General features: G+C 34.3%; 1 protein-coding gene across 1 annotated transcript in view; it reads left to right on the forward strand.

Annotated features, from left to right (window-relative positions):
* MINDY2 (MINDY lysine 48 deubiquitinase 2) overlaps positions 1 to 14005 on the forward strand; it is a 57081-nt gene extending 43076 nt beyond the window's left edge. Inside the window, exons 7-9 of the mRNA XM_081048413.1 lie at positions 5687 to 5860; positions 8278 to 8472; positions 9973 to 14005. Coding sequence (XP_080904539.1) covers positions 5687 to 5860; positions 8278 to 8472; positions 9973 to 10101 — 498 coding nt within the window. The 3' untranslated portion in view covers positions 10102 to 14005. The remainder of the gene's footprint in view (positions 1 to 5686; positions 5861 to 8277; positions 8473 to 9972) is intronic.
* Positions 14006 to 14765: the final 760 nt, after the last annotated feature.

Consider the following 14765-nt stretch of genomic DNA (forward strand, 5'->3'; position numbering starts at 1 on the left):
TGTTACAGCATTCTCCAGTACTAGCTCTCTGTTCTAACTCCCGTCTTTAGACTTTCGATAGAGGCAAGGGCAGATTCTCTAGTACTCTCTCTACATCAAAGCATTGAAGAGTGTAGATATTTCTAAAATCTTTACCTGGACAAAGTATTCTCTCTTTTTTAACTTGACGATTCCATCTCCATAGACTTTTTATTAGGACTTCTATCATCACGCAGTCACAATGGATGTGTTAATCAAATTGACTATTTTTGTGTGTGTAATATCTACCAATCGACCTCACATTTCCCAACTATCTAACATAGTATGGTATGATCTGTGGTTTTATTTTATTTATTTGTTTATTTTTTATTGGGGAAGGGGAACAGGACTTTATTGGGGAACAGTGTGTACTTCCAGAACTTTTTTCCAAGTCAAGTTGTTGTCCTTTCAATCTAAGTTTTAGAGGGTGCAGCTCAGCTCCAGGTCCAGTTGCCGTTGGTAGTTGTAGGGGGCGCAGCCCATCATCCCTTGCGGGACTCAAAGAGTTAACCCGGCAACGTTGTGGTTGAAAGCCCACTGGCCCAGGTGGGAATGGACCCGGCAGCCTTCGGAGTCAGGAGGATGGAGCTCCAACCGCCTGAGCCACCGGGCCGGCCCTGATCTGTGGTTTTAATTGCACAGCTTCTCATGACATTTTCTCTAACCACGCATGCTAATTGACTTCCTGTTGTTGGAAAGTCTTACCATTCCTAGTTTTGTGGTTTACTATTCCTAAACTCTGGACAGGTACCTCTGCTGTTTCTTCCACTAGTCGTAGCAAGGTAATCAAGTCCAGCTCGTGTTAATTATTAGTTGTAATAGCACTCTCCTTGAACCCTTGATTATATTCATCCTTCATCTGTCCATTGGCAGCAAATACATATAACCTCCAATTTCTGCTACCACTTACATTACCTTGCTCCACGGACTTCCGCCTAATCTTGTACAATTAAATTGCCTAGATCATCTTGGCAAATGCACACTGATCCTATCAAGATTTGTACTTTTCATCAGTATGACTAGGTTAGAATCTGAAGCAGGAGGAGACTAGTGAGAGAGAGCAGGGCCCGTGCTTTCAGGGCCAATCATGTGGTTCTAGATAGTGAGATGATTTTTTATATAGGCAGGAAATTTTAAAATATAAAAATGAGTTGTAAATAAACTACCTTTTCCCTAGATACAGACTTTTTAAAGTCTGGGTTTTTTTTGTTCGTTTTATAATTTTTTAAATTTTTTTTATTGGGGAACAGTGTGTACTTCTAGGACTTTCTTCCAAGTCAAGTTGTTGTCCTTTCAATATTAGTTGTGGAGGGTGCAGCTCAGCTCCAGGTCCATTTGCCGTTGCTAGTTGCAGGGGGCACAGCCCACCATCCCTTGTGGGACTCGAGGAATTGAATTGGCAACCTTGTGGTTGAGAGCCCACCCTCCAACCAACTGAGCCATCCGGGAGGCAGCTCAGCTCAAGGTGCTGTGTTCAATCTTAGTTGAAGGGGGCAGAGCCCACCATCCCTTTCGGCACTCAAGGAGTTGAACTGGCAACCTTGTGGTTGAGAGCCCACTGGCCCATGTGGGAATTGAACCGGCAGCCTTCGGAGTTAGGAGCACGGAGCTCCAACCGCCTGTGCCACTGGGCTGGCCCCTTAAAGTCTGTTTTGCTTTTCATATTATCCATATGATCATGACTGTCAGATTCTTATATACGAGTATATAATTCTACCGAGGGTGCCAAAAAAATGTACGTAAGCGGACACTTGAGTCAGTGTTGCTCAAGCAGTAGTTCGCCGTAATCAGAAGTGTCCGGACACTGATGGTAACCACTTTAGCACCTATTGTAATTGCAGAAGTCAAACATGACTTGTATTCATCTTTTGTTATCGGTATATGTTGAATATTACAATTTTAATAGTACTTTCCTTTCTTAAAATGTATACACACTTTTTTGGCACCCTCTGTATATCCAAGATGTAGTTACATTCTTTTACCTTTATGATCCTTCTCCACTTCTCCAGTACTTCCTGCTTGCTTTTGAGTAATATAAACTACTGATCCCTGGGTCCCTGTCTTAGGTCACCTAGCTTCTACATCTTTGGTTTATATGACATCTGCATAACTCTTTCCCCGTCGTGACTTCCTCTTGATCATCCCTTTCCCCTAACAACTTTATGTCTATCATAACAGTTTCCTCTGCCTTTGGTTTCAAATTACTGACACATCTCTGGAGTATAAAACCAAGGTTTTTGAGGTTGGCTTTTGTGTGTTTGCTTTTTTACTTTACATGTAATAATTAGAAGTAAAAAGCAGATTAGAAGGAACTACAGTTCTAGAGAAGTACTAAAGCAGGGTTGTCCAAACTGCGGCCTGCAGGCCAACTGCGGCCCTCGATCCATTGTTAATTGGCCCACAGCAAATTCCAAAAATATATTTAGTTTACTTAAATAAACCAGGTGAGGCAATACGTACTTCACCTCGAGTGAGTGGCCCGGCTGTTTGTGTATTTTACCGCATATGGCCCTTGGTGAAAACCATTGAAAAAAATTTGGACACCCCTGATTTAAAGCCATATTAAAGAAAGTTGTTCATTCTCTTTCCTCTTTGACCAAGACTACAGTAGGAATTTTTTTTCCACAGAAGGCTACACTTAAGTAACAATTCACTTAATTTAGTTATTTTAAAAAGGTGGTTGATACATCAAAAATTGTCACTTCCTTAAAATTTTTTTTTTTTAAATGGGGGCACAGTGTAGAGAAATGTAGAAACAGAGTAAGGAAAGTGATAGATTCCACAGTATAGGAAGAGAGATTTATCTTTTTCTCTTAAATAGGAGGCAGGAGAAGGAAATAGATACAGAAACTGAGATCTAGGGGATATTCATGAATATAGTATCTTATATTCATTAAGTACCATGTGTATTACATGGTGGTAGCACTGTCACTTTATATTCATTATCTCATTTAATTTTCACAAGTCTCCGATGAGATGCGAATATTATTACTCGTTTATTATTTTAGAACTGAGAGAAAAGGCTTACAGCCCCTCTGGTACTTGCCTAAGACCACGCTTTGTCAGCAGCTCCAATCTGACTTTCATGTCCACACTCTCCACAGCTCCACCTTTCCGGGGAGACTTCTTTGTGGATGAGATTTATGTTTGTTAAGTAAGAGTCAAGTTCTTTCAATTTCTAAAATATCTTAGAAATTCTCAGATCTAACTGCCTCTATATCACTTTTTAAGAAAAGAAAACTAAGATCCAAAGACATAAAGTAATTTGAATCTAAGCTAGTAAACCAAACATATTCAGGCAGTGCTTTCCTCCATATTTTAAAGGCTGGAATTATTTAATTTTTTTAAATTGCGTTTGACACATTTCCTTTTATCAATTTACAAATTGTGATGATATCACATGTGTTATTCAAACTCTGTGTACTACTAATTTATCAGGATATCAGTTTTGGTATCCACTTGCCTATTTTTAAAAAAAATTATAAAAATTTCTAATTTATCATTTTATATGTTATGCATTTTTCTATATTTACATAATTTAAGAATTAACACATCTATTAGTTATTTTTTACGAAATTAATATTTTAGAGAGTGGTGAGAGAGACCTTCTAAATAAATTAATATTTTAGAAGACTGGTGACTCTTCTAAGATTCAAGGCTTAGAAAAGAAAGCTTTGACTAGATAATGTAGCAAAAGTGATGCAAACTATATTCTTGATGGTGATTTAACTGTAGACTCTCAGGAAAAACGGGCCTAAACTAATCATTACTATGCTAATACATAGTTTGCTGTTCTACACTGCAATTATATAAAGGAACTGTTGAGTAATAACCAGCGTTGTTGACAGTGGGCCACTGACAGACCTTTTAGATAAATGTCAAGATCTAAAAGAAGAAGAAATTGAGGCTGATGGTCCATGAGAAGACAGGTCAGCTGTACCAAGAAAGGGATACCATTTTAGTTAAAACTTATATTCAGATGCTATAGATGATAATAGCTTTAATAGAAACCCTCCCAGAAATTACCCATCCTAACGAGGCATTTGGAAAAAAATCATTAAGTTGTGGTTACTCCCCTAACACACAGCCAATCTATGATCTGCATAAAATAAATTATAAAGCCTAGATATTGTATAATATAGTGGTATGTTGAAATGTATTATGATAAGTGTAAACAGAAGAGTCATATCCATTCAGTAGAAAATTGGCTGGAAAGAACTTTTGGTTTTTCTCTTACATTATCCTAGGACAAGGTAGACCCTAACTGGAAATTAAAAATGTGTCACATAATGAGGACTATGGCTCTGGTCCTCAGGGAGTTTGAAATGTATTAAGAGAGATGAATAAGTAAGCAGACAACTACAATTTAATGTATAGTGTTATGATAGTGGTAAGTGCAGGAATCACATAAAGGGGGTGCCTAATTCCGGACTAAGGTGGGACCATTACTTCCCATGAGAATCCTCAAGCACTTAGCGTATGGCAGGCATTCAAATAGTTGATGAATTGAAACATACCTGATTTCTTAAAATGCATGAACATGGAGTTAATTTTTGCTTAGAACAGTGTCTTTCAACTTTGTATCAAAATGTTTTTCTTTATGAATACTTTTCATGTTACTAGAGTAATTTCAGTGACTGTATATATTATTCGGTATTTACAGCTAATTCTTGAATGTAACTGGAAGTAGACAACAGGGAAGACTTTGTACTTTAGGAAGAGCTATGTCCCACAGTGCTAGACACATAATAAATGTCGAAAAATAATTAGATTTTTAAAGCTTCAGAATTTTATCTACACACACCATCAAACTCTTTAAAGGAATTTTTTATTCTTAATTATTAAGATTAATTGTGAATGATAATAGAGAACATGAAAAGTATGATTTTTGTGAATAAACACTGTGTTAACCAGTGGGAACTCTGAACAAGTAAATGAAAGTCATATCCTTGGCACATCTGAAGAAAATGGCATGTAAACCTTATATGCTATACTAGGGACACTTTATATATGACTGGAGTTAAACTAATGCCTGTGAAAAATTACATGTCAGTGCTAAGTTCTGTGTTAGTGACTGTAAATACAGTATGAGTTCATTGCTTGATTCAATAAATATTAGGCTCCAACTTTATGATAAATACTACAATAAGGTCCAGAGTAACAGAGATTAAAAACTATAGTCTGGGGAATAAGGCAGGAAAACTCAATCATGGTACAGTGTTATTCAGTGCTACAGAGAAAGGAAAAATTGATATGGATTAGTCATATAGGCTTCATTTAAAAAAAAAGACAGACAATGTGATATCATTTTATTGTAACTGTGTCTTACTTGTTACCTGATGTATTTTTTTAGGAACTTGTATTTTGCTATTTTGTGAAATGAGACTATAAAACCTAAAGGTTATTTATAAGTCATTTATTTAGTTGAGCATGCCACGAGATATTTTTCATTATACTGTAGTGTACCAATTATAAATTATATTTAAAACTAGGTAGATTTAATTCAGTAAGCAAATTAGATGTCTATTTGATCTATTATTATGTTGTATAGACCTAACAAGTAGGAATAATTAATATGCTTTAAAAATCCAGATTAAAAATTTCTCTTAAATCTTAACTAGTTTTGATCAATTTAACAGTCCATTTTCTTTTGTTGTTTCTTGTTAAGGGTCTACTGTATTTGTTGGTAACAGACCAGGGGTTTCTTACTGAAGAAAAAGTTGTTTGGGAAAGCCTACACAATGTCGATGGTGATGGAAATTTCTGTGACTCAGAATTTCATCTGAGGCCTCCTTCAGATCCTGAAACTGTATACAGAGGACAACAAGATCAGATAGATCAGGTAAATTTGTTTTGTCTTCTTCATATTGTTTAAAATTCTCATTCCTTTTAAATATGAATTTAGTAGTCCAAAACTTTTGAACTAAAGATTTATTCATTAATATGCTTGTGAAATTTTCCTGACACTTCCTAAATAGGTAAGTGATCATTCTGCATGTAAATTAATTACACACTTTGGTTCAGAAGGCCAGATCATATTGAACTGTGAAGTTCATGGTAAAGAGTTTGAATTTTATTCCAGTTAACGTAGGGAAGATATGCCCAGTATATCACATGGAAGTGACATAATCTACTTTTTAAAAGGATGCTAGGTAGAGAATGCATAGGAAGGACACAGGTATAAGCAGAGAGGTGATGATGGCCTGGGGTGGTAGAGATGATGAGATGAACACATATTTGAAATATATTTTGGCTAATCAGAAGAAGTAGAAAAGAGGGAGTTTTAAAGATAGCATGCACTGGGTGGATATTCGAAGCCTTAGAGTCCAAGATAGCGAAGAGTAGACACTTACAGCAGGAGCTGCACTAGTGAGTAGAATTATTTAGAACTGAGACAGATAAGATTTTTGCCTGCTATAGGTAAGTAGGCTTGCTGCCACAAATGTGTTTATTACTAGAAGTATAACAGTGATGTGACTTCTTCTCTGAGGCAGAAATCTGGGTATATTAAATGGTTGGCAAATGTTTTGTGATGACAGTTTAAGTGCATAGAGACTGGGTTCATTTAGCCAGTATTCATTGAGCAGTTATATTCCTAGCACTATAATTAGGTCCTGGGGACACAAAGATAAATTATTCAATTTTGTCCTCAAAGATTCTGCAGTCTAGCAGGGGAGACAGACGTTTGACCCCCTAATATTATATATTGTTATATCATGGCAATTTGAAGATCAAGGTATGAGTGTACAGAAGAATACTTGATTCAATCTAATATTATTTATAGGACTCTTAGCTTTCCTTTGACAAACAGTCATAATAAGAAACTTACTCATTTTCTTTCAGAAGCTATACAGGGGTATTGTTTTTTTAAATATTAAGAGAAATGTGCAAGATTTTTCTAACCACTGTATGTACAAACTATTGGAGCAGAGAGAATGAAGGTAAAGCAATATATTGCCACAGTAGGTCTAGTTGTAAGGTGTTGAGATCACACACACACAAACACACACACACACACACACACACACACACACACACACACACGGTGCCAAAAAAATGTCTATACATTTTAAGAAAGGAAAAAACTATTAAAATTGTAATACTCAATACATACCAATAACAAAAGATGAATACAAATCACATTTGCCTTCTGCAATTACAAGAAGTGCTCAGAGTGGTTACCATCAGCGTCCACACACTTCTGATCACAGCGAACTACTGTTTGAGCAACAACGACCAAAGCGTCCACTTGTACACATTTTTTTGACACCCCCGGTGTGTGTGTGTGTATAAAATAGTTGATAGTGTCTGTGGAAACAGCATTGAAGGAGTGGATTTAAGACCATGGAACTTGGCAAAGAGCAGAGTTTGAGTAATTGAGAAAATTTGAAGGATAAATTCTTGCTATCACAGAGATAGTCATACTAGATAGTATAAGGTTTTCACAAGCAACATATTCTCTTCAGTTATTTAAAATTCTCTTATTTTGAGGGTGGGGGGAGATGCACAGAGTAGTCAATTCATTCAGCATTAATGCTTAATTAAATTTAAAATTATCTAAATTTGTTAAATTAGATAATTTAATCAAAGATGCATCTTTTTCTGAAAGGAAATAATCTGCTTGTGTACATGGGAGGATGGAGGCGATGGTTAAGTAATTGAATACAACTGTATGATGGACAACTATGTTGGCTTTAAAAATAATGTTTTAAAAGAATATTTAATACATAATCTTGGAAAACTCTTATGATTTAAAAACAAAACAAAACCGGAAGACTTGTGACACTGAATGGAAAAAATCAGATTACAATAGTTTCAAGGTTTGGGAGATTTGTTTCAGTTTGTATGTGAATGTAGAAAAAACTAGATGAATATATATTAATTATAAACAATAGTTATCTCTGTGTAATAATATTATGGTAATTTTAACTTGCTTACGGTTTCCTATTTTGCCTTAATTTTCTACTGACATGTTTCTTTTATAAACAGTTATTTTTAAGCTTTCTCAAATGCCTCATATACTGTTTCTACAAAGAATTTCAAAGAAGGCCAAAAATATTTAGAACAATGGCAGCATCACTGAAATGAGTTTATACTCCAAATAGAAACATTTAGATAACTTTTGTTTTTATATTTAAGTTCTGGTATATTTTTTAAAAGCCATTCTCATAGCTTTCTAGATCATAACCTCTGTATTTATACTCATTAGTTCTTTGGTAAAGTCTCATAGCTAAAAGTGGTTACAATTTAATTTCTTAGGACTATCTTATGGCATTATCTCTACAACAAGAACAGCAGAGCCAAGAGATCAATTGGGAACAAATACCCGAAGGAATCAGTGATTTGGAACTAGCAAAGCAGCTCCAAGAAGAAGAGGACCGACGGGCTTCTCAATATTATCAGGAACAGGAACAAGCAGCAGCTGCGGCTGCTTCTGCTTCTACACAGGCTGAGGTGAGACTAGTGCTCTGGTTCTTAAATACAGGGATCACGTAAAGAAATTGTGCTGAGATAAAAACAATTTAAATTTAAATTAGGTGTTGGCTCTTCACTTATGTGAGCATTTTAGTACCCATTAGGTTGTATAACATTGTCTGAATTTTGTGATGAATATTTTTCTAATTTAGTAAAATTATTTTTCCTGAGGTTCTGATGGCAAGATTTTTCAAATTTATTTTTTATGTTCTTAATACCTGCAAAGAATATAAACCAAATTGAACAAAGCCTTTTCTGTCAAGAGGGCAGTGTGAGGTACTACTGGAATGTAGACTTCAAGCCAGATAAACATGGATTGGCAGTTCCTGCTGCAACATCTCAGACAAAGTTCTCTACTCTCTTAGCCTCATTTTCCCTGTATTTCTGTGAAATATAAGATAATACTTTGATTAGCTCTTAGGTTTGTGGTTGAGAATAACTAAATCCAGTGCCTGACACCTACTAAGTATTCAACAAAGGTTAGCACTTTCCCACTTTTTACTTTTTTCCCAGTTTAATGTTTTAAGCACTGAAAATGTGACTATTAATTGGGTTTCTGTATGTTAAATCTCATTTCATTAAATGAAAAGATATTCCCCTTCTTTTGTGTTTAACTGTACCACGCCAGAGCTGTTCCTTTGATTTGGGTATACAAGAAAGCGAGATGTCCTTTAAGGTCTGATTAAGCTTTAAATATAGAGGTCTCCACTGAAATAACATTTCTGTTTCTAGCTCAAATATTGACTATCCCAAGCTTAAAAGTTAAAACCTACCATTTATGACTAGCTTTTCACTAAAAAATGTTTTCTTATTTCACAGAATATACTTAGTCCACACTCTCAGTTCTCAGGACTTTTTTCTCCTTTTAAAATCTGTTTATTATAGTATTTAATGAGAACTTGGAGAGCTATTGTAGTTTACCAAACGGTGTCACTCTCATTAACATTTTCTGAACTTTAACATAAACATTTCTTGAATTTTTTTTTTGAGAGTTTAAAGGCATTTATACAAAAATAGTTAAACTACAATGTTTTTGACATACAAATGGACATCTGTGAGTTTCTCATAATTTTCCTAAGAAATAACAACCGTGGGCCAAGTTTTTAGAAGAAAACTATATTCTCTAAAATGAAAATATTCTTAAAGGAAAAACTTAATTTAAGTCAAATCACATGCATTTGTCATGGAGTCTGATACACAGTGCTTTCCTGCAACAGGTGTTCTCCCCACTGCTTCAAGCAGTGTAATCCTACACATTCTTTTTTGAATTCCATTTACTTGGAATAACAGATACATTAATTGTATCTGTCCAGAATAGTAGAGGCAACTGTTTAGATACCATGTAACATAACTATACATCAGTAGCTTCTTTTACCATTAATGATTCCTTTCACTCTCCGTGGTTTTTCTTTCTAGATAACTATGATTAAGCACCTTAGAAAAGTTGAGGTAATTTCTTCCTGTTTATTTTTCTTAAAGCAAAGCCAGCCAGCACAAGCCTCTCCATCAAGTGGAAGACAATCTGGGAATAGTGAACGTAAACGAAAGGAACCTCGAGAAAAAGATAAAGAAAAAGAAAAGGAAAAAAATAGCTGTGTCATTTTGTAACAAGTGTTGGATTATATCGGAACCATCTATATGTCTTGAGAAACAAAACCGCAGGAGGAAAAGAAGAAAAACCGATAAATACCGTCTGTGCCTGATTTCCCAATGGATTTTGTTCATGTTTTTCAGGGGAAAGGTTGTTACTTAGTTATAATCAGACTCTTTCAAGTCACACAGTACACTCTTTATGAGCTGGAGGTTCATGTTACAAGTTGGAAATGCTGTGTGTTGTCATTCATGAAAAATACTATACTTGTAGCCAAATAAGCAAATCACAGCAAATTTTGTGTCACAGTGACATTCATAACTCATATCAGTTAGTAAGCTATTTTATCTTCTGTTCTAACAGTGAATGGAGGTAATTGATTTTGTCTGATTCCTTCCCGAAATCTAAATATTAGCACAATAGTTTCTGAAATTAATTTTTACAATGTTAAATTATGATATAATCCACAAGAAACCAGGGGTTTAATATAGGGATTTAAAAAGCAAATAATAATAATAAAATAACAGGAATAAATAACTCTTAATTGTATATTGGACTAGTTCAGCCCTTGAACAGCTTTACCTTTCTTTAGGAATGTACATTTTTAGATATTATCTTGAGAATTGATAACGGAGCTTGGATTTAATTTAGATAGAAAAAAAATAAAGATTTGTATTTCTTTTCCAATAGCAAAAAAATTACATAACACTAATATTCATATCCTATCAAATCAGATATTATTGACTTTGTAGTGTGACATTTTGAGGAATTTTGAAATCTTGAATATAGGTAACTTGGACCACAGTTACTATTTATTGACAGTGTGATAAGTGAGAGTAAGAAGGAATCCACAGTGGATGCTAGGCTTTGTAAATATGGGGACGTAGAAAAGCAAATAGTTCGATGTCTACCTTTTTCTAGAATTACCTTGAACCTTAAAATTTAAATCATGTTTATTTGCTAGAAAATTAAGTATACTTAACTAAAACCAACAAAAAAGCACATTTCTGAGTTAGACATAGATGATCTCTGAGTCTCGTAAGAAAGCATTAATAAAAATCTGAAGGGATTTATGTAAAAGCAATCAGATTTTTTTAACTTATGGGAACCAAATAAACCTATAACATCTTGTAGTGTTTGTAGGATTCAGAAAGAATATTTATTGAACTTTATTATGAGGCAATACATATTTTCCTGTATTTCTAGATATAGTTTGGAAAACTATCCTTAATAGTCCTTTTTATATGCTTTATATTTAAAAGTTTGTTTTAGTCATTTTTGAAATGACTATTGCTGCTGCAAGTAGTTATATGATTTACATTCTAAGCCTCGGTAAATTTGTTGGTTTAAGAGCATTTTAATCTAACCTGAGCATCCACTTGGAGAGAGTTTTTTGTGGTCTGGGGTGACAATAGACTACAAAAAAATGTGGTCTAGATTTCTTAAGCTATGTCATTAACATTATCCGTGATCCAAGACCAGTTATAGGAGTAGTCTATATGTAAAAAGTAAAGTCTTATTTATGGAAGGAGTTATTCTAAGGGGAAAATCCAGGGTCAAGCTGTATCTTTTATGTCCTTCTGTATTGCATGTCTGTTTATATTATACCATGTGTTAGTCCTTCAGATTTACTACACTAGCATGATACATCATCAGAGAACCTGCTTGGGGTATAAAACTTTAACACAAAATATTTGGTGAGTTTCCTTCATAAACCAGGATATGCGTATATTGGTAAAGTAATCAGATGTACCACACAATTCTCTGTTGGCTCCAGCGAGTTGACCTGAGTCCAAGTTTACTTGATATCACTCTGTTGGTTGAAGGAGGAAACTCAAACCTAAGGGTTTGTTTTTCCCAGAACAGATAGCAATGACCGTTACATTATATTTTAATAAGAAAAAAACAAAGCAAGAAACCCTGAGAAATTTTAAAAAGCGCATTTGAGGCATATTTTTCCATAATTATATACTGATCTATGTATTGCCCTTGTAATATGTGTAGAGGTGATTCGTCTGCTATTTGCTACCATCTTCTGAATTTGTTCCAAAGATAACACTGCCATCCCCATCCCCGGAAGAAGGCAGCTCACTCAAAAGCAGCAGAGCTGCTCAGAGAAGTAGCTGTCGATTACACTAATAAGAAGTAACTACAAAGTGTAATGTGTTTGTTAATTCAACCCTTTTCTATGTAATATTTTCAAGTCCGACTTTCTTACATTCCTGGAATTGTTTGATATACCAAGAGTAATAATGATAAAATGTTTGCTTTGATTACTGTGGGGAAAAATTAAATGTTCAATTCTATTAAAACAAATACAGAAATACTGGTTTCCCATCCTTGAAGATTATAAAGAATTTAGAGCTATTGTGTCTTTATTTTCTTATATTTTACTCAAGGCAACAAATTATGTATGCAGACATTTCATTGCTGGTTTGGATACATTGGAATTTGACAGTGGTATAGTCAAGTCTTTCCTTCACAGTATTTTGCAATACTTGAAAACTGTTACATGTACACTGCTGCCAGAAGTTAGAACTCAAACATTTTTGTTTTTAATATTTATAGGCTATTTGGGGCACCTCTGCATCAACCAGTTATACCATTAGAGCTAGCAAAAGAGGCACGTGAATAAATGTGATCACTGCACTTTCTCCTGTTTTTAGAGCCTGTTCCTTCATGTCTAATCCCACTGAACCAACGAGACTGTGATTTACAGCAGATTATCAACTCTTAAAAGTAGTGTGTGTTTCTAAAGCAAGGATCCATGACTTCTATTAGACTGTCAAAAGAATCTGGGACTTTTCCCTCAAATTTAATAATCACCTTTTTAAGACTATACACACTAAGTAGTTTGAGGCAGCTGAAATTGGCAGTGGCTGCTTTCTGTAATATGCTGGTCCATTGTGCTTAAAGTAACTTCTTCCATGTTTCAAGGTGTGTCAGGTTAGTAGTTCGATGAGGCATAGATTTAAGTTTAGGATTAGGTTTTGGAATATGTTTTGTTTCACATATGTAGTATTTGACTACTTATCCCTTACTATGTTTCAAAGTCTTTCTCATACTTCTTGATCTTAGTTTAACTAGGCAAGTTAGTATCAGAAATTAGTTGACTGAAACCAACATTAACCATTTTGTACTTGCACAAAAACTTAACATTTTGTTTTCAATGAATCACCAATTCAATTCATTAAAATCTTGAGAGGAAAGGATTAGAGGTCAAGTAGATAGTTAAGGAAAGAATTATTGTGGTCCTATAGTAATACAGGCATATGAAGCAGAAAAACCAAGGCAAGAATTTCCAGAACTCATTTATTTATGTCCTCGATCTCATTTAAATTTTTTTTAGAAAGCAAAAAGCAAACATCACATTTCACTTCTTTCCTATTCAATGTACCAGTTAAATGATGGAAAGCCTATGGGCTTTAACCTATCAAATGATCCTTGAGTATACAACTTAAACTATAATTGTAAACTTAACTAATGTTAAAATAAGATGGAGGTATTAAAGGTAGCATATAATTTCTATTTTAAGGAACTGGAAATGTGGAATTCTGAATCATGTCTAAAAACCTGCCTTTTATCTTGCCATGGGCAAACTTTCTGTACTTCAATTTACTCTAAATATGTAAATGATGCTTATTTTTTAGTGCTTTGCACTCCAGAATAAAGGGCATACTATAAGCACTGAGTATTACTTAAATAATCATAAATAACACGGATCTTTTGTTCTTGAATATGCAGGATTTTCCCCCAGTGACTATTTATTAAGCCAGTTTTTTAATGCTGTCAAAATTTGTAGAATTGTCTGAGTATAGCCTCATTTCTTCCCAAAATGTATTTTACAGTTGCTTTTGTGTTCTGCGGACTATAGGGTCAAAATCAAGAGTATGTTGGCAGAATAAAAATGATTATAAATTTATTGTTTCCAATATCTTTCATATATCTAAATATGTAGATTCTCTTTGCTTTTCCTCCATTGAACGAAGTACAACGGTATCAGGTCACTAATACCATATATGTCAATTTATTGCATGGATGGAATTCATTTAGATCTCTCAAGTACTGTCATTTGTAGGGCTATTTAAATTATTTTTAGTATAAAATGTTACTTGATAATGTGCAGATAAATTCCTTTTAAAAAGTGACTGAAAATGGTAAAGGAACTCATCAGAATCAGAGTTCTTAGGTTCTCTGGAAATTTAGTGTCTTTTTTTTTTTTTTTAAACTGACGGCTAATACTTCTGAAGCTCTTGGGAAAACATGAACTGAGGTTACTCTTGTCAGGTGACACTATAAAACAAACTAAAATTTAAAATCGAAGGCTTCCTAAACAACATAAATTGCAAAATAGAGATAAGGGAGTCTGAGTCACAAATTGCAGGGCCCTGATAAATTTCACTTACTTTGAAGATCTATCTAAATGTCAATTTGGGCATGTATCTTAATCCTGGTGTTTCTGCTGTTAAGAAATTAGAGTTTAATAAATTGTGATATATACATATATATATATATTTTTTTACATAAAGGATTCTAGTTTCTAATTTCACTTCTGATCACAAAAACATGAAACTCAAAAACGGTAAAAGTCTTCAACTACTGCCTCAAGTTCAGCTTCATCCTGTTATCCTAAGAAAGGAGATTTAGACTTGTCTGCCTATAACAGATGTTTTTTAGGGCA

The sequence above is a fragment of the Rhinolophus hipposideros genome (assembly GCF_964194185.1).
Source record: "Rhinolophus hipposideros genome assembly, chromosome: 5".
NCBI lineage: Eukaryota > Metazoa > Chordata > Mammalia > Chiroptera > Rhinolophidae > Rhinolophus > Rhinolophus hipposideros.